Raw genomic sequence first — 24,857 nt, forward strand, 5'->3', positions numbered from 1 at the left:
TCCCACCCCACGAATAGTGCGTATTGTGTCTCCTGGCATCAGCATATCTTCTGCTGCTTCCCCACTGACCTTTGCTGAAGTGGTCATTAAGGGTGGCAAAGGCTGAAGGTGAAAAGTTGAGACAAGGTGGTGGTGGGTCAGTAATGATGCCTCTGTGAGTAAACAATAGTTCATGTACAGCAGAACATGTCTGTCGCAGAACTTGGGGCTGAACTTCGATTTTTCTGGAGCTCTGTGAAGTCTTGTTTAGTGGAATTTTATTTATCACTGTGAATACTGTTCCTAAGGCTGAATCAAAACTAGAAGATGAGCTAGGAGGAAAAGTTTACCATACACTGTATATTTGTGGCTATTAGATGTTATATACATGGTGGTTATGATATATTAGAACTGTTTTTCCCTCCTGTATTCTTATGTGAGAAATAGCAGAAAATGCACGTTTAAAGTCTTGTGAATTTGGTTGCATTTCTTGGTAGTCTAATTTTGGATCTGTAGAAGATATAACTGAAATGAAAACATGAAAACATGTCCCTTTTCATAGGACTGTTGGTTTTCTCCTGGTACAAGTAGTCATTAACGTCTTATCCTTTCCAAAATTGTATTGTCTCATAAAGTTTTGCATTCATTTTAGCTTGCAGTAGTGTAGTTGTTCAAATATTTCAATCTTCAGCCTGATTACTTTCAGTACATTATTGTACAGTATTACACAGCTGCTACTCTGCATCACTACTGAAGCCATAGGTTGGAAAATCAGAGATTTTTAACTTGTAACAGCAACCTAGATATTGATGCACGGTACTGAAACAGTGGATACTAGTTGCCAGACTGAATGGGGCATGACTTTGTACATAAGTTAAAATATTTCTCTGTTTTAAGATGTAATCAGTTCTTTGTTATTTCAGGCAGAAGATTGAGCGATGCACTCTCACTGGTACAAATCGTGAGGTAATTGTTAACACTGCTCTGCATCCATTTGCAATGACGTTGTTTGATCAGCACATATATTGGACAGACTGGAACACACGGAGCATTTACCGAGCAAATAAGTATGACGGTTCAGATCAGATTGTAATGATCATGAATCTTCCACAAAGACCTATGGATATTCATGTCTGGGCAAAAAGTAAGCAGCAGCAGTGTACCAACCCTTGCAACCAGTTCAATGGTGGCTGCAGTCACATCTGTGCACCAGGTAAGCTGTTATGCCTGATGGCTATAACTTATTAGGGTTGTATGTGTTAGAATTCATATATAACAGCTTTAGTCACGTGGCGATAGCTGAAATATTTTTTCAGTTCTCAAATGTTTAATATTTATCCAAATGTTTAATATTTTATTTATCATTGCAATAAAAATGATTGGCATTCAAGGTCATGGTATTTTGCCAACACGCAGCTGAGGGCTGTGTCTGAGCATACTCACAAATAAAAATTGTAGGTTCCTCTAATTTAAACTAAAGCATTACTTTATGGAGTTTTAAGAGGGTTTATATTGTTTTTTTTTTCTTCTGGGATAAGACACAAAATGAGGTCAACAGCACACAGTTACCTTCACAATATGTGCTGTTATGCTGTACATATGTATGTTATCCTGAACAGATGTTTCTACTGCATTTTTAAAAGACCTATATGGTCACTGCTTCTTTGTCACATGATACTAAAAAGTCTCTCCCTAATGCTTAATTTCCATAAAAATATTTCTACTACCTTATTTTAAATGTTGGACAATTATTAAAAAGATAGCACAAATGGATTCCTATGTACACTGTGGGACAAGTGCCCTCCTTTTGAGACAAAGACTTCAGAAACATACTGTGAATCACCAGCTGCTTATTGGGGTGAGGCCTGAGTGACTTATGTTATCCCAGCTTGTATCTCTCCTTGGGCATGTGTAAGGAGAGAGTCAGAGTGCTCTGACAGGTCACCAGTCCCGATGGCCAGGAAACCAGAATGGCAGCACAGAGCAAAGAGCATACCCGTTACAGAGCTGATTCGTGTGTTGTGCATTTTCTGAAGTTATGATCCTTGACTTTGAAAAACTCATTGAGTACCTGCTTTCATCTGTAATATCTTAAATGCCTGCCATTTTTTCTCTATCCTGCCTGAAAACGACTCAAATTTCTCATTGATTTTGAGAAGAGCTGTTACTCTAGTGCAAGGAGTTCTGAAAACCCTGTTTTGATTTTGAGGGATCTAGAGTCTCAGCGGGTGTAGCTCTGGTATTTGAAAGCGTAAGATGACATCTCGCTGTGACCCAGAAACTATTTGGACAACAAGCAAACATTAAGATACTCCTGAGTTCTGATCTCACTTCATCTAGGGAAAGCTGAAATAACTCTTGTAGGTCTTGATGGGTTTCATTTGTGGCTAAAGCACCACACTTGTATCTGAGCAGATAGATAGGACTTATGAGGATTTAATTGCTTTTCCCAGTGTTACAGCTGTGAACGTTTTCATAGAACCATATTTAAAGCATCAGTGTAAATTTCTTTCATTTTTTCTCTCCTTTTTTATTTTTTATTTTTAACTGTCGAACATAAATCTAGGTCCATCTGGTGCAGAATGTCAGTGCCCCTCTGAAGGTCGCTGGTATTTAGCCAATAATAACAAGCACTGTATTGTGGATAACGGTACCCGGTGTGATGCTGGCTTCTTCACATGCCTTAATGGACAATGTATCTCCGAACGATGGAAGTGTGACAATGACAATGATTGTGCTGATGGCAGTGATGAGTTGGAAAGTGTGTGTGGTAAGCATTTAAAATAACTGCATGAGAGTGATGCATATTCTATCTTGCCTGTACTGTATTCTCTACTGCTTTTATGACTTTATGATCATGGATCTTATGGCTGTAGTTCGGAAATGATCTCTTGCTTCCTCGCAGACTTGAGGTTTGAATGGCTACTGATTTGCTCTAGAATGCAAAAGCGCTCTAGTACTGAATTTTTTAGCATGTATAGGCAACTTCTTCTTTGTTTAATTCAAATATGTATTTTACTTTTCATGCAGTCCGCTTTGCAGCTGTTTTTGCCCTGACAGGTAAAAATACTGTGATTTTACTAGTTACTTTGTCAGAGAACTTAGATTAAGTTTTATCCATTTATATTACTTTTTTTTTTTTTTACTTTATTCGTACAGCTTTCCATACTTGTCAGCCAACAGCTTTTACCTGTGGTAATGGGCGATGCGTACCCTATCATTACCGCTGCGATCACTACAATGACTGTGGAGATAACAGCGATGAGGCTGGCTGCTTGTTCCGAACCTGTGACTCCCACACGGAATTTACTTGCAATAATGGGAGGTGTATATCTCTTCAGTACGTCTGCAATGGAGTAAACAACTGTTACGATAATGGCACCTCAGATGAGAGAAATTGCCGTAAGTTTATCCTGATTGCCTGGTGTCTATATGAACTTGAGTCGTTAGACCAAAAAAAGAGAAATGTATTCATGTGTGAAGAATTATGGTGAAATCAGAAAAGATGATAGAAGATTTCTTTACTTACATTACAGATTCTATTTTGTGTTATTTGAAGCAAATAGAATCATACAATGGCCTAGGCTGGAAGGGACCTTAGAGATGATTTTAATCCAGCCTCCCTGCCACCGGGGACGCCCCCTCTTGACTGGATCAGGCGACACATGGGGACCGAACGGGAATCGAACCCGCGACCTTAGCGTTGTTAGCGCTATGCTCACCTGACTGAGCTAACCGGCCCCCCTAAATAGAATTGTTAAAAGAAGTTCTGGAATACCCTAAGATATTACAGAATAACTACTGCTTTATATAGCCTGCCTTGATGCAACAAAAGGTTGTGCACTGCTTAATGTTAGGTCTTGGAGTAATCCCATGGACTTCAGAAAGGTTACTTCAGGTGAATTGGATGCTGGTGTTATGTTTTTGCAGGATTAGCCTGGAGATTGACAGTGGGTTTTTACTTTGTGTTGTGTTATATTATTTATTCTAGATTTAATCATTGGGAGTGTATATTGTGACTCATATATGGACACAGTTTATATTTATTCTGTTTAAAATTACATGCTTTGTAGCTATCAGAAAATTATCAGTTATGCTTCGTTTCCTTAAGATGTAAACTGTGATTAGTTCAATACTGACTACTATTGCAATTAATCAAGCTAATGTCTTTGCACTAAGATTTCATTCTTCAGTGGAAAATTTATGTCTGGAGCTAGAAAAATTGATGAAACTGCATTAGAGAATTTTTTGTGTGTTTTTGTGTGCACAGTGATTATTTATTATTTTTTTTTAATATGTTACTTGTGGCAATTTTTTTATTCTCAGTGAAGTCTGAGTATTTGAAATTCCTGGCCTGTCATTTGTACATGGCCTAATGATTCATACCATACCAGCTGGCTGCAAATGCAGGCGGTACAGTGTGAATACATGTCAATTGACTTTCTCTCACCCCTCTCAAGTATTGGCATGTATTTCTTTGATAATGTTTTTGTCAAGATTTTTTACAATAAAAGCAGTCATCTTAATTGTTTCAGTGTAGCACAAATTGTAGGGGCACACTTCAGCAAGTGAATGACATGGGACTCTTTAGCAATATTTTGTATCTTTCCACGAGATACAGCACAATGGTATTAAAAAAAGCTCTAGAGATCTTATAGTTTTTCTTTCTTTTTTCTTCCCCCCTCCTTAAAGCGGAGCGCACTTGCCAGTCTGGTTTTACAAAATGTCAAAGCACAAATATTTGCATTCCTCGAACGTATTTATGTGATGGTGATAATGACTGTGGAGATATGAGTGATGAGAGCCCTACTCACTGTGGTAAGTTAATCAGGAATCTGTTACTTTTCTTGTACGTCATTATTTCATTGCTCTTTGCCTTGGACATAATTCCAGCTTCCTCAAAACAGATACTGAACACTTATAAGTTGTATGCATTGTATTATTAGCTTTCAATTATTTAAACAATGCTTTTTTCTAGTAAAAAAGTTAAATTTGCAGCACTTTTAGAAACCATTTGAGGGATCATTCCTTTTGTTTATTCTGCTCTGCATCCTTTATGGTTCTACAAAGTAATTGGCACTTAAGTATTATAGTTGACCTTTTCTAGAACTTTAACATTAGAACATGTTTGCTTCTAATCTAATGAAATTGTTTACAGTCTTAAATGCAATTTCTTCAAGCTCTTTTCTGTAGTTACGTATGCTTTCAGCATTGTTCATTGTAGCTTCCAGTTAGTGTATAAAAGTGTCTAGTTTTCAGACAGCCTTAGTTACAAACCAGCTTATCTTTGCTAGTACAGACATTTGTATTAGGTAGTAGGTAGTACTTTTCCCATATAAAATGTTTTGGACCATTTTATAAAACAGATGTTTTCAGATAATGATTTATATTTAGTATTGCCTGAGCGGATTATTTTTTTTCCTTGGTTTTTCTAAAGGTACCTGCCTTTAATTAACTGTGCCATAATTTTTCTAAAGTATGAGTTCAATTTTTCTAGCAAGAACAGGGCCACTTTTATCTGTGGACCCCTATGTGCCAAAAATATGTGGCTATATATACAGACATAGTCTTGTGCTGCTCATGAAAGATATGCTTTTTCCCTTCTACTCTTTATGTCCCAGTATTGCTGCTGAGTTACTTAAACTGAGAGGTGAAGGGCAAGAAAGAGGGACAGAAAGGGAGAATGGGAGCTGAAAGAAGTCCTCCAACATTAACGAGCAGTTTGTTAGTTACCTTTGATTTCCATCGTTAAAGGCAGATAGAAGAGCAAGTTAAAAGGCAAGACTTGGCCCTTTTTCGGTATCTTAAACGATCAGAGGGCACAGGAAATTATCAGTAATGACTGAAAGAATTGTCGAACCCACTATACATGCCAGGATCAAGGGGCTCAGTCAAAGTGCAGAAGGAATATTTGCAGCGTGCTTAGCTGGAACTATTCAGTGTTACAGTTTGTTCTTCACTACCATTAAGAAAAGATCCCTACTTGCAAGTGAAGAAGATTGGTGAAAGAACAAGGAAAGCATTATCTACTTCCTTACTGCATACTTTGATTCCTTGTAAAACATAGAGTCTGCTGCTGCCTGGTTTGGCCACTGGAGAAATGAGTAAGTTGGACTGTGGTCGTTTTCTTGGGCACAAATCTCAAGTATGAAGGTAGAACATAATCAGAGTTGTTGCATGCGATCCTATTTCCAGGGCGAATTCTGTCTACTTACTAGCTGATAACTCTATGCAAAGAGAGAATTAAGCCCATTTTTTGCATACGAAGATTGAGCTAGTTTGTAAAATGAACTCTCTGCAGATAGACTGTGGAAAGACATCCTTCCTAGCATAATTTTTTCTCTTTCTTTTTTGGGGTCTGTAATATTATTGCATAACATGGACTCAAAAGCAACTTTAAACAAGTTGGAAAGGTAACAGAAAGAAAGAAGTCATACATAGGTTTTTTCTTCCAGTCTCACTGACTTGCACAAATAGTGAGTTTCGTTGCACATCGGGACGTTGTATTCCTGCTCACTGGTACTGCGATCACGGAATAGACTGTGCTGATGGCTCTGATGAACCTGCTTCTTGTGGTAAGTTTACAGTCAGAAGATACAGCTTGATGGGTTTGGGGAAATCAGTAGTTTCTCTTGCAGACAGCAGTTTGAATCCAGACTAGCTGAAAAAGAAGTATCTGCTGAGATTTATTCACTAACTAAATCTGCATCACTGAGTAATTCAAGTCTTAAATACTTAAAGTTGTGTGTGGAATGTGAAGGCTTTTAGTTGCTGCAATTGGTTGCTCTGAATGTGATTACTCTTAGGGTATAACCTGTCTCTTTATATGACTGTGATAGTGGTGAATCAAGCGACATAAAGTAGCAATTATTTTGGTAATGTTTTGGATGTAAAAGCGGATGTTGTGCTGTACGGGAAGTGTGTGTGTAATAGTGCGTTTGGAGAAAGAGGGAACGTGGGATGCAGAGGAACATTGTTGACACAGTATGAGGTAGAGTATCATTGTATTACAATAAGCAAATCCTGTATGTACTGCAGGATTGTAGTAATAAGCAGTGGAGGGGGGAAGAAGGTAGAAAGAAGTCGAGTAATTTGCAGGGAGGGAGAGAAGGGGCTAACTGAAGTCACTGAGAATCGATATTGCAACATAGTCATTATTGTCACTGGAAAAGTTGGCACAATACAAGGCAGAACAGGCTCTTCTATGATTTCAGCGGGCTTGATAGCTCACTTTACACGTTGCTGGACTTGCACCTTTAGCTTAAGAAAATGTCTTGCAGCTTATACCTTAACTATCTTACACTTAAGCTTCTATTTTACATTTCAGTAGCATAAGGTTCTCCCTAAAATACCCTCCTCAGTATATTTTCGATGCAGTGCTGGTTAGTTTAACAAGCAGAGTGATTGTGTTCATTTTTAAGTGCCTCAAGCGCGGACTTGTTCAAGCGACCAGTTCACATGTGATGATGGCAGATGTATCCCAGCAACGTGGATCTGTGATGGTGATAATGACTGTGGGGATATGAGTGATGAGGATCAAAGACATAACTGTGGTAAGTGTTTAATGCAAATAGATAGTCCACTGCTTTGTTTGTCCTGCAGGCGTTTTTTAGAAACCAATCAAGCAACTTGCACCCTCTGCCAGTTTTTTTGTATCCATGAAGCTGTAGGTGTTTGCTAAGCTTGAGGTGTACTCTTCCTTTCCCTGGTTTCAGCTGGAATAGAGTTCATTTTCTTCCTAGTAGCTGGTACAGTGCTGTGTTTTGGATTTAGTGTGACAATAGTGTTGACAACACACTGATGGTTTAGTAGTTGCTTACATTAAGTCACGGACTTTTCAGCTTCTCATACTGCCCTGCCAGCTTGGAGGCTGGAATTGCACAAGAAGCTGGGAGGGGACACAGCCAGGAGAGCTGATCCAAACTGGCCAAAGGGTTACTCCATTCCCATATGACATCCCACATGTAAACCAAGGGGAAAGCTGGCTGGGGGGCTGTGGCTCAGCAACAGGCTGGGCATCGGTTTGTTGGTGGTGAGCAATTTTTAAATTTGCATCGCTTGTTTCTCTTAGGTTTTATTTCTCTCTCTTTTTCTTATTTACATTTTAATGACAATCTATTATTGTTTTTTAAAAATATTTCAATTATTAAACTGTTTTAATCTCAGTACATGAGTTTTCTTACTTTTAATGCCTCTGATTTTCTCCCTCATCCCCCAGCGAAGAGGAGGGTGCGTTTGTGTGGTGCTTAGTGGCTGACAGTTTAAACCATGACATTCCTGTACCTTAATTTTCATTGTATTGAATTACACTTGAATATTTTACTGTTTTTTAAAAAAAAATATCTAATTTTGCACTTATTCTTTTCTGAATTGTTGAGTTCAAATGGAATTATAATTAACCTGGGTTGTTTGTATGATGTGGGCAGCAATAGCAGCAATCATCACACTCTAGATCTTGTGCATATTAATAACCACGTTTTGGGCATAATTTCGTTAAAAATTAGTGAAGCAATATAAGTGAGGCTGTTTAGAGGGTGAACAAGGGGAAGAAGGTTCACCAAGCCTGGTACGGCTCCTTGATGTTTTTAACAGCAGCCCTTGCCCTTTGTAACTGTGATGGTGCTCCTTCTGTTCGTTCCCTGGAGCTCAGAATACCTTGAAGAAAGCAAGGGACAGTGAGCCTGGGCCTAATATTGGTTCAGCTCCCAGGAAATCTGGCCAAACATGTGAAAAACTTGCACTGAGAATCCAACAAGATCCGGAGTTCTGCACACACCAGCATTGCCTAAGAAATCTGAAAGTGCTTTGGCTCCTAGTCAACCTCCGTGTAGAGTAATTCTCAGTGACAGTGGGTGGGGATGTTTGTGATTTTTGTGTACGAGAAGGTGAAACAGCATCTACCCCTGCACATGCAGCAGAGCGTGGCTCTGTTGTGGATTCTGGCTGGACGTAAGGCTGCGTGTGTGCGCGGTGGGGGAGGATGTTACCTGCACAGATTATAACTCGGTGTGTCAGTGGACGTGCTCTCCTTTCAGCAAACCGCAACTGCACAGCAGCAGAGTTCACGTGTGCCAACAACCGGCCCCCGCTCCGGAGGTGCATTCCTCGGGCGTGGGTCTGTGATGGTGATGCTGACTGCAGTGATGCGTTTGATGAACATCAGAACTGCACACGAAGATCTTGCACGGAGAATGAGTTTACTTGTAGTAACGGCTTGTGCGTCCGAAACTCGTACAGGTTTGTAACTCCTCGAGCTCTTGTAAAAATTCTCAAAATTTGCTTATAATGAAGGGAGTAATTCAGCCTTTTTTCCACGCTCTTTAGTTGTTATATAGTTCTGCATATTGTAATGGAACTGTTGATCTTCTCTGCTCTCATACGTTAGTTTTAACATGAAAGTGCTCTGGAATTTTTTGTTTTAATATCCTCAGTGCTCACCATTAGTGACTGTATTCAGCTTGTAATGCATACTGGGAATACAAACATGACTCACAGGATGAGATCCTATGTAATACAACCCTGATTTTTGAAAGTCTCTTCCACCAGAGACAATAATATTCTGACCTCCTTTGAAAGTCAGGAGAGTGTATCTGTCCACCTGCCCTAGAGATAGCGGTTACCTGCTTATATTTGAAGAAGGTGTTCACTCTTCTTCAGATGTGACAGACGGAATGACTGTGGTGACAGCAGCGATGAAAGGGGATGCGTCTATGAACCGTGTCAACAGCACCAGTTTACGTGTCTGAATGGGCGCTGCATCTCCAAGGCCTACGTCTGTGACGGGGATAACGACTGTGGTGATGAATCAGATGAGCTGGAACATCTCTGTAGTACACCAGAAGCCACCTGCCCTCCCAGTCATTTTAAATGCGACAATGGAAACTGCATTGAAATGGTTAAAGTCTGCAATCGTCTGGATGATTGCTTAGATAATAGTGATGAAAAAGGATGTGGTATGTGTAGATTTGTTTGTACTGTCTCATTTAATTTAAAATGCTTAGACGGCTTAGAAAAAGTACTCTTAGGACAATTGCTTAATTACAATCATATCTATTCCATGATCGTCTCAGATGTATACATAGGAATGTATATATCTTAATTTTTTGTTCTGATTAAAACATACTTATACTATTTTAACAAGCAAATTTTAACTAATTATATAAACTAATTATAGTTATGCATTGCCCTTACATTTCCAAAATACACAAGTCATAAGTGTATATTTTGCATTCAGTGTGTTTGGTGACAGACCTCGAAGGTGCTAGAATAATTTTATATTTTATATTAGATTCTTTTCCTCCTTTATTACAGCAGCCCAGATTCACGTTGAGCATTTTCAGGAGGTGACAGGGAAGGAGAGAGATGGAGGGAATACACTGGAAAGTGACTGTACCTGGACTGTTTTCTCTGCTAGCTGGTTCCTTGAATAGCACTTCTTCCTTCCCCAGGTATAAATGAATGCAGTGACCCTTCAATCAGTGGATGTGATCATGACTGTGTGGACACACAGACAAGTTTCTACTGTTCTTGTCATCCCGGATACAAACTTATGTCTGATAAAAGGACTTGTGATGATATTGATGAGTGCAATGAAACTCCGTCAGTATGTAGCCAGATTTGTGAGAACACAGCTGGCTCCTACATCTGTAAGTGTGCCCCAGGCTATATCCGGGAGCCTGATGGAAAAAGTTGCCGGCAAAATAGTAATATCTCCCCATACCTTATTTTTAGCAACCGTTACTATCTGAGAAATCTCACTGCAGATGGCCAGTCTTACTCTCTCATTTTGCAAGGACTGAGAAATGTGGTGGCACTGGACTTTGACAGGGTGGAAAAGAGGTTATACTGGATTGATGTGGGGAGGAAGGTCATTGAACGGATGTTCCTAAATGGAACAAATAAGGAGGCAGTGATAAGTGATGATGTGCCCAACGGGGAAGGTATCGCTGTTGACTGGGTTGGCAGGTAAGAAAATACTTTTTTTTTTTTTTTTTGAGGAGGCAGTGATAAGTGATGATGTGCCCAACGGGGAAGGTATCGCTGTTGACTGGGTTGGCAGGTAAGAAAATTCTTTTTTTTTTTTTTTTTGTGGGCTACTAAGAAAATGATGTGTGAGGGAGTTTATCTTAGGGTTCTTTCCTACTGCATAGGAAATCGCTTTGGATGGTGGATGCAGTGTTACACAACTACTCTGGAAGTGTTTGTCAGCATCTAATACATTACATAACACTTTCCTTTATTTGCTCTCATATCTAGTGTACTGAGATTGTATCAGAGCTGATCTCTCATCAGTAATAAAGTGCTGTGTATTACCTGTGGGTAAGAATAGACTAGTAATGAATAGACTAGGCCAAGAGGGGAGTGGGATGCTACATGTGGCTATGGGGTAGAGATTCTGAGCTTAGGCTCTTTTATTCCTTTGCTAGCAGTCCTTGGGACTGGGATGCAGGCTTCACTCTGTGTAAACAATGTTACAACAGGTAAATAGATTCTAGTGAAGTAAGTAATAGTGCATATTCTTGAAATTTAGCTCCTGTACCAATGTGAAGAGCATGGGTTTTTTGCTCTTGAAAAATGCATCTTCAACTGATGCTCAAACAGCACGATCCACATCATTTGCTATAGGGAAGGCAGGATAAGGGTGAGGTAATTGGAAAGCACTTTGCGTTATGGTAGTTTTTTTAATTGCCTGCTATGTGTCAGGAATAGTCTGACTTGCTGCCACAGAAACTCTCTCCTTACGTGGTTCCCTCTCTGACAGTGTTCTTGGCTGCGTTTCGTCAGGTTTTGTGTTCTGAGTGCAGATATGGATCAGACTGCAAAAATAATGACAATGGTTGCAAAAGTCACATCTACAACTTTTATGAGAGTGTTCATATGAATATGTAAATATTCATTTATTTTTAAACCACTTCATCTTGAGGTGAAGAAGAAAAAACCTAATTTTAGCCAAAGTGGCCCTGTTGCTTCATTACTAAAATAGTTGCTGAATTACTTCAACTACCATTAGTTTTGTCTTCAGTCAGTTTTTATTAGGTGTTTCAGAAAGGCTGAAGGCTGATACAATAGTAGACAAGTTTTTCTGTTCATTTTCAGTGCAGGGAGAGGGCTGGAGGATGCCATGAGGTGCAGGCTGGGGAGGACTGTCTTCTCCTCCTCCTTGGTGGGACTGGTACTGCTCAGGATGGTGCAGGCAGAGCTTGGAGCCATCGGGCTGTTTCTGGAGTGGCCCTGTGGCTGCTGGAGCTGACCAGCTGTGCAGACAATTTCAAAGTAGCCTGCTGTAGTTCTAATGAAATTAAATGCAGCCTTTTAAAAATCATTGCTTTGGCTTGCATGATTTCTTTGATTGCACGTGTTTATGGTTCCTAGGCAGAATAATAGACATGTTAAAATTCTAGGTGAAGTTTAAATTAGGCTGTTGAACTGCTTAGGAGTTTTCAGAGGAGAACCTGTTTGATGAGAGCAGAGGTGTCAGCATGGAACAGATGATGCTCTCAAATACTTTACAGTCCTGGTCACAGTCTGCGTTGCATGTCTGTTTTCCTGCTTCTCTGGCCATTGTTGGCAGGAGAGAAAGGGTAGAGAAGAGGAGTTTAGGAATTCATAGGCAAACAGTATATGATGCTCAACTGGGCAACTGCAAGTTTGAATTTGGCACCAATGACTGTGGCTGCAGAACAGCAGGATGGAAAAGGGAAGACTGGAGCATGGTGTAGAAGAGATGTATGTCTCTGTTTCCTTTACTGTGAATATATAACTTCTAGGAGAAAAACTGTGAAATTAAACATGCTGTGAAGCAAAATAAGCTAAAAAAAAAAGTAAATACAAATAAATAAATTTACCTTAAAACATTTCAGAAAATTGTACTGGGTGGATGCCTACAAAGATTGTCTATATGTCTCTGAACTTGATGGAAGATTCCGGAAAAAACTGGTGGATCGGTGTGTGGATGCCAACAATACTTTCTGCTTTCAGTACCCCAGAGCAATTGTCGTTCATCCAAAATATGGGTATGGCATTTCAAGAGTGCTTTTCCTTTCTTTTACAAATAGTCATGCTCTTTCTCTTAAAATCTGAAATAAATTTCGGCTGCCTGCTCTTAGCTGTGCATGGCATTAGCTCTTAGTTGCAGCTTAAGAAAAACGGTAGGTTACCTTTTGTAGGTATATATGCAAGGCTGTCAGATGTCATTGGAAGTGGAATTTGGTTCCATGTGGACAAGAAAGTTGTAATTGCAAAGCTAAAAAGCTTGGTAGAGGTGTGTGTGGTTTGATAGATGGTGGGACTGCCAGCTGCATTCTTTGAAGACAACTGTGATCACAGAAATGTCTCCTGTAGCAGTTAAAGTCACAAATATATTAACCTTTTTCTTAACTTCCTCAATCTTTGCTTTAGTTCTGTTGCAGGAAATACTGTACTTGAGGTGTGGCTTCTAATACTTACTTCAGCATATTTTTACTACAGTCCTAACTTTAACTCTTTATTTGAACAGACAGATTTATTGGACAGATTGGGCAGATCGAGCCTATATTGGACGAGCAGGCATGGATGGCAAAGAGAAGACGGTGATAATCTCTACAAAGCTAGAGTGGCCCAATGGACTCACCATAGATTACACCAACGACAAGCTCTACTGGGCAGATGCCCACCTAAATTACATTGAGTACGTACAGAGAAAAACGTAGAACAACTGAGTAATTGCTTGTGTCAGGTGGCAGTGGTGACATTTATAGATGCTGTAAGCATCGTATGTATTTCTACCCTCTGAGTCTATAGGAAAACAGGGTCGGAAAGTCTGGAGCAGTAGGTGATACAACTCACTAGATGACAGAGTAGCCTGATTTGTATATTTCCATCCTAGTTCCCACTGGAAGCGGCTGAAAATTATAATGAAAAGATTCACAGTTGGTACTCAGATATGCAACTTCTTTATATCTAGATGTACAAAGTGATGAACTAAAGCAAAACAGAGTATAAAATCACTATTTTTTCTGACTAGTTTCTGTCAATAGACAAGAGCTGAACTGTAATTAAACTAGTTATGTGCTAATAAAATAGTATAAAAATCACTAGAAGATCACTGAACGTTTTTCCATATGTATGACATGGAATTTCCTGTTAGATTATGGGGGTGTTTTTTGTTAATGAAGAAAAATCTATTAATTGCTTCTAGTATTAGAAAATTTCCATTTAAATATCAGTAAAAATTAATAACTAGCACTCTAGTTTTGTCAAGGCATTGTAATACGTTAAAAAGATAAAATAATACTTTATATTGGTATTTATATTTGTACTCATATTTACATGTACATTTAAATTTACCTCTTCTTTACATTGATTTTTCTGGCAGCCTTTTCTACGCTGAAATGTCTTTTAAAAATGTGTATTAATCATATGTTTTTCTCTCTCTCTCTCTCTCTCTCGTATTTCATAATTGCCCCTTATAGCAAGGTGAAAGTAAAAATATAAAATGTTATTAAAGATTTCATCTAAGGAAGCTCTAAATCAGAAAAACATAAAATTTAGGAAAATAGAAGGTCTATTATTGTCTTAAGTGTTCCATTATTAGCACTATGAATGATCCAGGCAAGCTAGTCACCTGTGTGACAAAAATAACTTGCTGTAAGGCAGTAAATGGGCAGAATTTCGTTGGACTAGCTGATATGCTTCTGTGGGAAGATTCTGCCATTTATTTGCCTAAAATAACCTGTTTTACTTTTCTGCATATCTTAAAATGAATTAACTGAGGACAGTACCCTCTCATTAGGGACTAAAGAAGCTGCAGATCTACATTGCATGATCCTGGTCACCAATAATGAATACCATAAACATATATAATAAAGATATGAAAACGTTTTAGGAGCTTTCTGAATGTTTTGCACATATTTTTCTTTGTGTAGATTTTCTGACCTGGATGGGCATCATCGACACACAGTATATGATGGGACTTTACCACATCCATTTGCAATAACGATTTTTGAAGACACAATATATTGGACTGACTGGAACACAAGAACAGTTGAAAAAGGAAACAAATATGATGGATCAGACAGGACTGTTCTTGTCAACACCACACACAGGCCATTTGACATCCATGTTTACCATCCATACAGACAGCCATTTGGTGAGAAAACAGGATGAGATTTACATTTAGAGGGTCAGCTGTTATCTGGAGACTAATTGTAACGGGTCCAGAGCGCACTCAGGTTTTGCCTTTGCTGAGGGAAATAAAATGCACAGAGTCAATGTAGGCCTCTACTTTACATGTTTAAATTGCCTTTTCTTTGAATGGCAATGACTGGAAATGCATAATTTTGAATTAGTTTCTAAACCATCATGGCTTGATAGTGTGTTTCCTGTGTAGGAAACCGTACCTGTTTCTCTCACTGAGTGCCTACTTATGTAGGTTTTGGTTTTCATCTTCTTACATTTGAGCTTTCAGTATGGTATTAGAGGAGTATGTTAGAGATTGAGACCTTTGTGTCCTCAGTTTTGCAAAGTTCGGTAATATTTATTCTTCTGTTTTACCAGTTAATAATCCTTGTGGCACCAACAATGGTGGTTGTTCCCATCTTTGTCTAATAAAAGCTGGTGGTCAGGGTTATTCCTGCGAATGTCCTGATAACTTCATGATAGTACAGTTTGGCAACACAGCCCACTGCCTTCCAATGTGCTCTAGCACTCAGTTCCTCTGTGCAGACACCGAGAGGTAAGTCTGCTGCTCACTGTCGTTTTTTCAATGTCTGTTTAAGGATATTTACAGTTTAGTCTCTTCAAAAGGGCATGAAATCAGGGATTCCTTCTGCTCTCTCACTGTGAGTTTCTGGCATGCTTGCAAAGACAAAGCCAGGACCAGTCAGTCTTATATTTTGGACTAGATGATATTTCAAGGTCCCTTCCAACCCCTAACATTCTATGATTCTATGATTTTGGGAAAATACTTTTGGACGCATTAAGTTGTATTTTTTTAACCTTGCTTCTTGTTATGTGACATTACTAATGTAGCAAGATTAGGATTGTTGGAAACATGTGCCTCCAGAAACCATTTCCAGGTGAATTCACAAAGCTGGAATCCCTTATTTTTACTTTTACAATATATCTGCCAAGTATGTGCTACATGCCAGCGGCCCAGGAAAGCCATTTAGCTGATGTGGGAACACATTTCTGACCCTTTTCCCAAGCCAGTAGCAGTGAAGGGAGAGGAATGGTGATGTAAGAGCTACTGTGCTGATACTCTTATGACTCTAGAGCCTGTGTGGCAGATGTGCTTATTGGGTGGCCTTGTGAAGCAGTGTTACAATGATAATCCCTAGGGAAATCTTGTGCTAAAGTACATGGGAATTATTAAAATGTTATCTCATTAAAAATCCAATTTACGATTGACTTAAAAAGCATGAAAGATGGTTACCACAAATATAGATAAAAATTAAATCATTATTAATTTGCTATGAATTTCCTTCTAGAGGCTCGTTTCTGGTGACAGTGTGCTGGCATATTTTGTTAGCATTTGATGTATGAAACAAAAGATGTGAAATTCAAGATGTCTTGGAAGTTTCAAGAAATAAGACTGAGACAAGACTGTCTTTTGTGCTGTAAAAGTACGGTTGCATATCTGTAGAGACATAAGCACTGTTTTTCCTTTGTAGATGTATTCCTATCTGGTGGAAATGCGATGGACAGAGGGACTGTCGAGATGGCTCTGATGAACCCCCTACCTGTCCACACCGATACTGTCCTGTTGGTCAGTTCCAGTGCAATGATGGGAACTGCACTAGTCCACATTTCTTGTGCAATACCCAGCCAGATTGCCATGACAGATCAGATGAAGACCCTGTGCTTTGTGGTACGTTACAACTACTAAATTTAAGTTAAGTTTTGCCAGTACAAAAGGTGTGAACCATATATAAATTTCAGAATGTTTGTCATTTTTTACAGATGAAAAGGTGTGGTAGACAGATGCAGTCTTTTCTAGCCTTGCACCTTCTAGAGCAACTCTCCTTGGTGTAAAAGCAGGGTAAAGGAGAGCAAAAATATACTATATCTCAAAACATAGACTTTTTTCTATACCTTTGAGACAGATTTGCACTGGTCTAAATTACAATCTAAGGTATAAAATACTAGCATCAGGATCCACTTTGTTTTGTTCTGAGTAGAATCATGGTTGGCATGAGGAATCTAAGGCTTCCTAATGCCCAGGTTAATCTAGTAGGTATGTCAGTTTTCTCTGTATTCTAGAGCTTTGCATGATGGTACAAAATTATTTTGCCCTCTGCATTGCACAAAATCCAGTCCACATGGGAAGATTTGTTTTGGATAGCTGTTTGTGATGGCAGTGTTTTAGAAATGTAGCTTGTGGAATAATGTTATTTCCTTAAAAGCCTGTTGTATTGCATGTACTTATGTCTAATTTAAAAAAGCTTTTTTAAAAAAAGTTCTGTTTTTGTAACTGAGGTAGTTCTGGCAGTTGCAAGCTTAGTAACGTAAGAGAGAGGTGGTGGAGGGGAAAGCAGTGTGGTTGTGTAATAGATAGTTTCATTGCCTTATATTAGCAAAGTGATTCTAACAATGATAGAATTAAACAAAATGTCAATTTTACCTGAGTTTCAAATAGCTAAGCTCTTAAGTATGGCACAAGGGAATATTAAATAAGTCTAGATAGTTCCTTCTTCTCATCATCTCATACACAGTCTAGAAAATATGTTGGAATTACAGTATACTGTTTCCTCTTGAACAGTTTGACAGTATATGAAAAAAGCAGTGGAGTCATATCCAGTGAGATGTACAAAGTCTGGAAGCAGAGATCAGTGTTGAGCAGTTGGCCCAGCCCTAACCTTTTGACACCTCTTGTTTCCACAGACCTTCAGAGCTCTCCCGGTTTGTCAGCACTACTGACATCAGCTTGCAGTGATTTGCCCTTTGGGAATAGGGATTGTACATTTATTTATAGGTTGTGGGCCTGATTTTAGCGTGGTCTTCTGCTAAATTTTGTGACACGTTCATTCACAGTCAGAGGAACAGGCTTATCAGCAATGTACATCTAAGTTATTAGAATGGCCGGAGCCACAGTATCACTAAGGTCCTCTGCAAAGTGACTGGGAGCCCCTACCTCAACTGGATCTGAATGCTGGGTTTACTCTTCTCTGCTTTAGGAGGAGATGTTACCTGTCTCAATCCTAGAAAAATGTAGAGCATTAGTGAGCTTGTCTGAAGATGCCTGTGGGAAATGTGACATTTGAAATTTGTACCTTAACTGGGCAAGTAAATGTGATGTTTGACATTTTTACTGGCTTTCTTGCCATAATTGCTCAGCTGATGGAACAGCAGCAGACATTCCTGTAAGCTTCAGTATCATGACAGCCCATTTGTATTCTTGCAGCTAATCACCAGTGTGAAACTCATCAGTGGCAGTGTGCCAATAAACGATGTATCCCAGAAGCCTGGCAGTGTGATAGAGAGGATGACTGTGGCGACAACTCGGATGAAGATGGTGCTCACTGTGCTGGTAGAACCTGTCCCCCAGGCCAATTTAAATGTGACAACGGCCGCTGCATCCCACAGTCCTGGAAGTGTGATGTGGATGATGACTGTGGTGATAACTCCGATGAGCCGTTCCATGAATGCAGTAAGCACAGAGCTGTAGCCAGCTGCCTACACTATAGTGCACCAAAAGCAGAGCAAGCTGCATTACTTATTTTTCCTGATGCTGAAAATGCATTGGAAAAGAATATTTTCTGCAAGCTAATTGCAATAATTTAGTTAAGAGTATTAGGAAACATAAAGGCTATGTGATAATTTACTACTTATTCTTGAAGGGGAGAAAATGTATTTATGGTGGCCAGATTATCAAGAACTGGCAGCATCGCACTCTGACTTGCTTGCTGCTGGCAGCATCCTTTTGCTTGACCCCTAACAATGCTTTGTAAAGAGAATGTATGCTGACCTATTGCCTTTGTGGAAGCACTTCACCAATTTTTACTTTGTTCCGTTTTGGAGTATAACACATGTCACACTTTTTGTGAAAACAAAGTAAAGTTTCATTTCTTGAAGCAAAAGTTTCTCATGATTATAGGCACGTGATTTGAAAACAAAAGCTCACAAGGAGAACAACCAGTTTAGCCTGTGTTTAACAGCAGGGCTTTCCTACGTGCTCCAGCTTGTCTCTGGAGTTGCTGACCATCTCAGGGAACTTGTGACCAAGTTTTGCCGTCTCGGGACAAGCTGCCTCCTCTGGCTTCCAAGTTGGGAGCTTCTATTACCACTGTTGACAGTTCCAAATACTTCATGGAAAAACACACTGTATGTCGTTGGAACCTGTCATGGGTTTGTAGCATATGCAGAATACAAGCAGCATAGATTGGACATGATAGTAAAATCAGATACGTTTAACACTTTCTCTTCTACAAAACTGAAGTTAGCAGGCAGCTCTTTTTGGTAGAAATAATTGACTATAAATCATAACAGATTTTGAAAGGTGGAATAGCAGGGAGGGCAGTTTAAGGGCGAAGTAGCACAACTAACTTTGACAACTGCCTCTTTCAGTGGGCCCTGCCTATCGCTGTGACAATCACACGCAGTTCAGCTGCAGAACGAACTACCGCTGCATACCGCTGTGGGCAGTGTGCAATGGGAACGACGACTGCAGGGACAACAGTGATGAACAAGGCTGTGGTATGTTTGGAGAAGATCATTGCAACATAACTTTGTACCTAACATATTTCTCCAGTTTACAAACACCTTGATTTTATGAAAGTCTTCAGTAATATTGTACTTGGGCATATTTTGTTTGATATAAACTAATCACCCCGTTAGTTATTTGTCTTCAGGAAAAATTCTATGTGCAGCAGTTCATTGTGCAACTCCCATGATTATGAGCTCTGAAGATCAGGGTTTTACTGTTTTGCCCAGTGTATCACAGGAAATACTTTTACTTGAGCTGAACTATTTTAAACAATTTAAAATTTTGTTGTTTTCTACATTTACTTAACTTACCTCCTGTCCTGTTGAAACCATCAGTATGGGGAATATGATGATGCTTTCCTGGACCTTCGCATTTGTATTGAAACTCATCGTACTTATACACAAAGTTTAGAGGACATTGGATTGTTATGTCAGAAGCAGAAAAGACTTGAAAGTGTAACACACCATGAGATCAAGGTGTCCTTCTCTGACAGCACTAAGCTTATCTTTTTGGGTTTCTATCTCAATCCTATGTAGTTATTTCAGCTGTTTCTTAATCACTTCTCTATTCATTGGCCCAGTTTGTGGCCTCTATCTCCTTGCATTATCCTCTGTGCATTCCATCTTATCCCAAGACTGTGCCCTGTTTCATTGGCAAACTCTCTACACTGCAGAGGAGATGACTTGCAGTCCTTCTGGAGATTTCCGTTGTGACAATCATCGATGTATCCCGCTGCGCTGGAAGTGTGATGGAGATAATGACTGCGGAGATAACTCTGATGAGCACAACTGCAGTAAGTTCTTTTTTGGCTGTCATGATATAGTCCAGCTTTTGACTTAACTATCCATCTATCTCTTATGAGAACGGGGCAGACAGCTCTCAACTGCAGCTCTTCTGTTATTTTACTCCATAGCCTGTCTTTTACTTGCTGAAATACCGCAGTTATATCATAAGGAAGCGTTTTGGATACATAAGCCCACTGATAAATCCAGTCATCAAAATAACACAGATCCATTTTCCACCGAGAAGTAACATTTGAATTCTGCCCTGTGTGCATATGTAGTATTCTATAGTTCCTTAAACAATGACAGTGGATTTTTTATTTTTCCTGACTTTGAATAAAAATTCCTGTATAATTCTGTGATGAAAAAAATCCACAATGAATTTTCTTTTTTCTGTGTCAAGAGGGACATAGAATTTTTAATGTAATTAAAGACTATTGGGGGGAATGCTGTTTTAACATACTTTAGTTTTAAGGATCATACCCCATTATCTGTCCGTATTGCTTATGTCTGATTTAATGAGATGGGTGTGGATGTTTAAATCTACATCTGGAGAGCTTTTCATATTTGTACATTCCTTTTAAATGAAGGTCCTCGTGAGTGCACGGAGAGTGAATACCGTTGTGACAATTTGCGCTGCATTCCTTCCCGGTGGATCTGTGATCATGATGATGACTGTGAAGACAATTCAGATGAACGTGACTGTGGTGAGTATTGCCTGGATGCTGCATCTTACATTTTCACACTTGGATTTCTAATGTGATAAATTATTTTGCAAAATGATCTCTTATAGCAAGCATCTTTAATGGAGTAGTGTTGACCAGATCATTTTAGTCGTTCCCCCTAAAGTAGGGGATACCACAGTTTTAATGGTCTGAGATTTTGAAGTCTTTGTTAGGATGTTGGTCTCAAAAAATAAACACTTTATCTGGATTTGAACAACAAGACATTTCAACAGGTACTTCCAAATCTTTTCAGAACTGAGGACTTGCCACCCAGGTTATTTCCAGTGTAATAGTGGACACTGTGTTGCAGAGCGCTTCAGATGTGACGGAAATGCAGACTGCCTTGATTTCTCTGATGAAGCAACTTGTCGTGAGTTTCAAGTTTTGAAATTTCTGCTCATTGAGCTCACTTCCAGAAAGATTTACACTTTTCTCTCTAAGTGAGATGACTCCTTAGAGGTACAGAATTCTGCAATACTCAGTGGTGTCAGTAAAAATTCAGGATAAGTATATTATTTTAATCAACTTTTAAATATAATGATGGGTTGCCATCTCCTGCACTGATTGTAAACACATTCCTAATGCTAGGAATCTAATGTGTTTACAAGGCCCAGCAGAAGATACACATATGACTGAACTAAAATTTTTGACTGTCTCATGGACACTGCAAGATCCATTGTTTCAGTTGTAACATCTTCTAACAGGGTTCTGTAATGGGATTGTATTTTATAATGCTCAAAGGTGTGCATAGTTTTCTAAAGTATCCGTGAAGTGAAGGAAATAAAATACTTTATTGTTTCTGTCTTCCTTCTGTTGCTCTGTATTGATCCACAGTGAAGAATGTCTGTACACTGTAGCTTGTATGGAGCTAGAGCTCCAGCCATTTACCCAGAAAGTATTGTTTCCATTCACAGTGAAAATATCACCTCTGTACTCTATCTGTGCCGACTGACATTGGCTTTTTAGGTGATAATGAAGTGTTGGTTCTGGCTTACTTGTTCAAATGATTTTAGGCCTCAGTACTCAGTTCTGTACATCCTCCCGTGTACTTATTTTTAACATCGGCACTTTAGGAAAGGGCATCTGCACAGTAATACCTTTATTTTCCTGATAACCACATTGCAACAGTTAATCTTTCAGAACCTAAGTGAACACAACATTTGGCTGTTCTTAAGGAGCGGAAAAAAGCATATGAGAAACCAAGGGCAAGGGCATGGTTTATATATGTAGGTTGGAAGAGACAGGTTTTTGGTTTGTCTTTGCTCTAGTTCAGGTTTTTTTCCATAGTTTTTAGAGAATCTATGCTTTTTTTTTTTCTTTTTTTTTTTTTTTTACTATAACATCCTGAGTCCTTCTGGAAATGGCTATCTTGGATACTTCTTCAGTCATTCATGTTTGGTGCCAGTGACATTATTTACCTTTATTGCTGAGCTAGATTTGTCATTAACAAATTCAAGTAGCATTTGCTAAATTAATGGCAATTTGTTTTCAAAAGCTTATGGGAGTAATTTACATGGTTTCACTATTTGTTGAAACCCGAATTAATTATAACTGCCAAGAAGTCCTCAGCCCTTGCCGTCTGTTGTTGTTGCAGATCTTTGTGGTGCTCCATATTATATCTCCTACTGTGGAGAGAAGAGTATAATAAATAATATAGTGTTGGGTGAAATGGTTTTCAGGAAAATCTAACATTTTCACTGTAAACAAAAATGTCGTAATAATTCTGTTTTCTTCAGCAACACGATATCCTAATGGTACCTACTGTCCACCCATGATGTTTGAATGTAAAAACCATGTCTGTATCCAGCCGTACTGGAAATGTGATGGTGATAATGACTGTGGAGATGATTCAGATGAAGAACTTCACCTTTGCTGTAAGAGAGAAAATATTATATTAAAATGAATAATAAGCATAATAAATTCTCTGTTAATGATAGAACAATTAGAAAATTAATTTTAAGTATTTTTCCTGGAGATTCTCACAGACTTAATTCAAGATGAGTGCTGAGAATTTGCTTCATATGCAAGCTCACTTCATTCTCCTGCAGCATGTTTCCCACTGCTTGCAGATGTTTGAATATGTCGCTCTAAAGTTAGAGAGAAATATATCAAAGAGATAAGGCAGTATTTCATGTTTTCAGGTTGGTTATGTAAAATAACAGCATCAGTTTGCAATTAACGATTGCTTGAGCTAACGTATATTCTCAAAGGTGCTGAGCTTTTAAAGCCATCAGTATAGCTGGGACATCTTTGTAAATATGGTTGAGGAGTCCTGACTTTAGAAATGAGGTGCTGGAGCTGCTACTTATAAGTTTTTGTCAGTTATGCCTATGTAGCCACTTAAATAGAATCTTGGGTTTTCAGTCAGTTCATAAACAAGTCTAGAAACCTCAGTGCTATGCCTTCAGGCAATGACGATGTACTGTCTTTGACAAAAAATATGTAGTGACCTAACGTGCAATCAGCACAATGAGAACAAAATATTCTTTTGGGTCTGAATGTCTCCTCACCTGTTAAAAAATATAGGAAATGTATAAATGTTACCAGATAAAAGTGACTGGGATAATTTGTGACCTCATGGCATGAAGTATCAGTGTGACTGACCCGATCTCTTGTGGTTTCAGTGGATATTGCTTGTGAATCTCCGTTCCGTTTCCGATGTGAAAACAATCGCTGTGTATATAGTCATGAACTGTGCAACCAGGAGGATGACTGTGGAGATGGAAGTGATGAGAAAGAAGAACACTGTATGTTTACACAAAATTTAGCATCAAATTCTGTAACTGTGAAGTGCTTAATGTTTAATAATACCAAAGGACTACAGAAATGTCAAAATTAAGTGTAAATTATGAAAATTAGAGCTCAATATCGAATAATTTGAACTACGATTATTAGTACTACATATTCACAGCTACTTTACAAGTCGCAAAAATCATCATGATTTTCAAAATCATATTACATTGTATTGTGAGCAGGGCTAAAGGCCCATAGATACCCTCTTGGCCAATAAATCTGTCGTGGGTTATGGCTGGGGGGGGAGGCTGGCCACTAAACGCTGGTGCTCTCTAACCCCCTCTACCTCCCCAAATGGGAAGGAAGAGGGAATGAGGCAGAGAGACTTATGGATTGGAAAAAGAAAATTAAAACAGCTTTAATGAATAAAGAAATAATAAAAATAGTGAAATATATGTACAAAACCAATATCAAACCCAACTCGCCCCCTGATATTACCACTGGTGCTGCAGAGCAGGCAGCGCTGGAGAGGCCCCAGGCTCAGTGGCAGAGGGGAGCTGGATACGGGAGCTGGATTCAGGGACTCAGCATTGGGATCAAAGGCCTCCCTGGACACCAGCCATTGCAGAAAACACAAAAGAGAGCTAAACCCTCATGATCCCTCAGTTTTACACTGAATATGATGTATATGGGATGGAATACCCAAGTCATCAGCAAGTTTGCTGACGACACAGAACTGGGAGGAGTGGTTGACACCCCAGCAGGCTGTGCTGCCATTCAGAGAGACTTAGACAGGCTGGAGGGCTGGGTGGGGAGAAATCTCATGAAGTTCAACAAGGGCAAGGGTAGAGTTTTGCACTTGGGGAAAAATAACCCCGTGTGCCAGTATAGGTTGGGGACTGACCTGCTGGAGAGAAGCGTAGAGAAAGGGCCCTGGGGGAGCTGGGGGACAGAAGG

At 39.2% G+C, this 24,857-nt stretch overlaps 1 protein-coding gene across 1 annotated transcript; it reads left to right on the forward strand.

Annotated features, from left to right (window-relative positions):
• Positions 1 to 902: 902 nt before the first annotated feature.
• On the forward strand, positions 903 to 23,914 carry LOC104274270 (low-density lipoprotein receptor-related protein 2-like; the record flags this gene model as incomplete). Its single annotated transcript, XM_009869861.1, has 20 exons — positions 903 to 1,192; positions 2,546 to 2,749; positions 3,139 to 3,381; positions 4,672 to 4,797; positions 6,435 to 6,554; positions 7,401 to 7,532; positions 9,015 to 9,216; positions 9,637 to 9,932; positions 10,428 to 10,944; positions 12,840 to 12,992; positions 13,475 to 13,645; positions 14,883 to 15,106; positions 15,514 to 15,691; positions 16,629 to 16,825; positions 18,359 to 18,604; positions 19,522 to 19,650; positions 20,334 to 20,453; positions 21,033 to 21,149; positions 22,904 to 23,041; positions 23,792 to 23,914. Coding segments are annotated over 20 exons (3,926 nt in total), but the record flags the coding sequence as incomplete, so codon positions are not given.
• Between the last annotated feature and the right edge of the window lie 943 nt (positions 23,915 to 24,857).

Source organism: Apaloderma vittatum, unplaced genomic scaffold (genome assembly GCF_000703405.1).
Source record: "Apaloderma vittatum isolate BGI_N311 unplaced genomic scaffold, ASM70340v1 scaffold965, whole genome shotgun sequence".
Classification (NCBI taxonomy): domain Eukaryota; kingdom Metazoa; phylum Chordata; class Aves; order Trogoniformes; family Trogonidae; genus Apaloderma; species Apaloderma vittatum.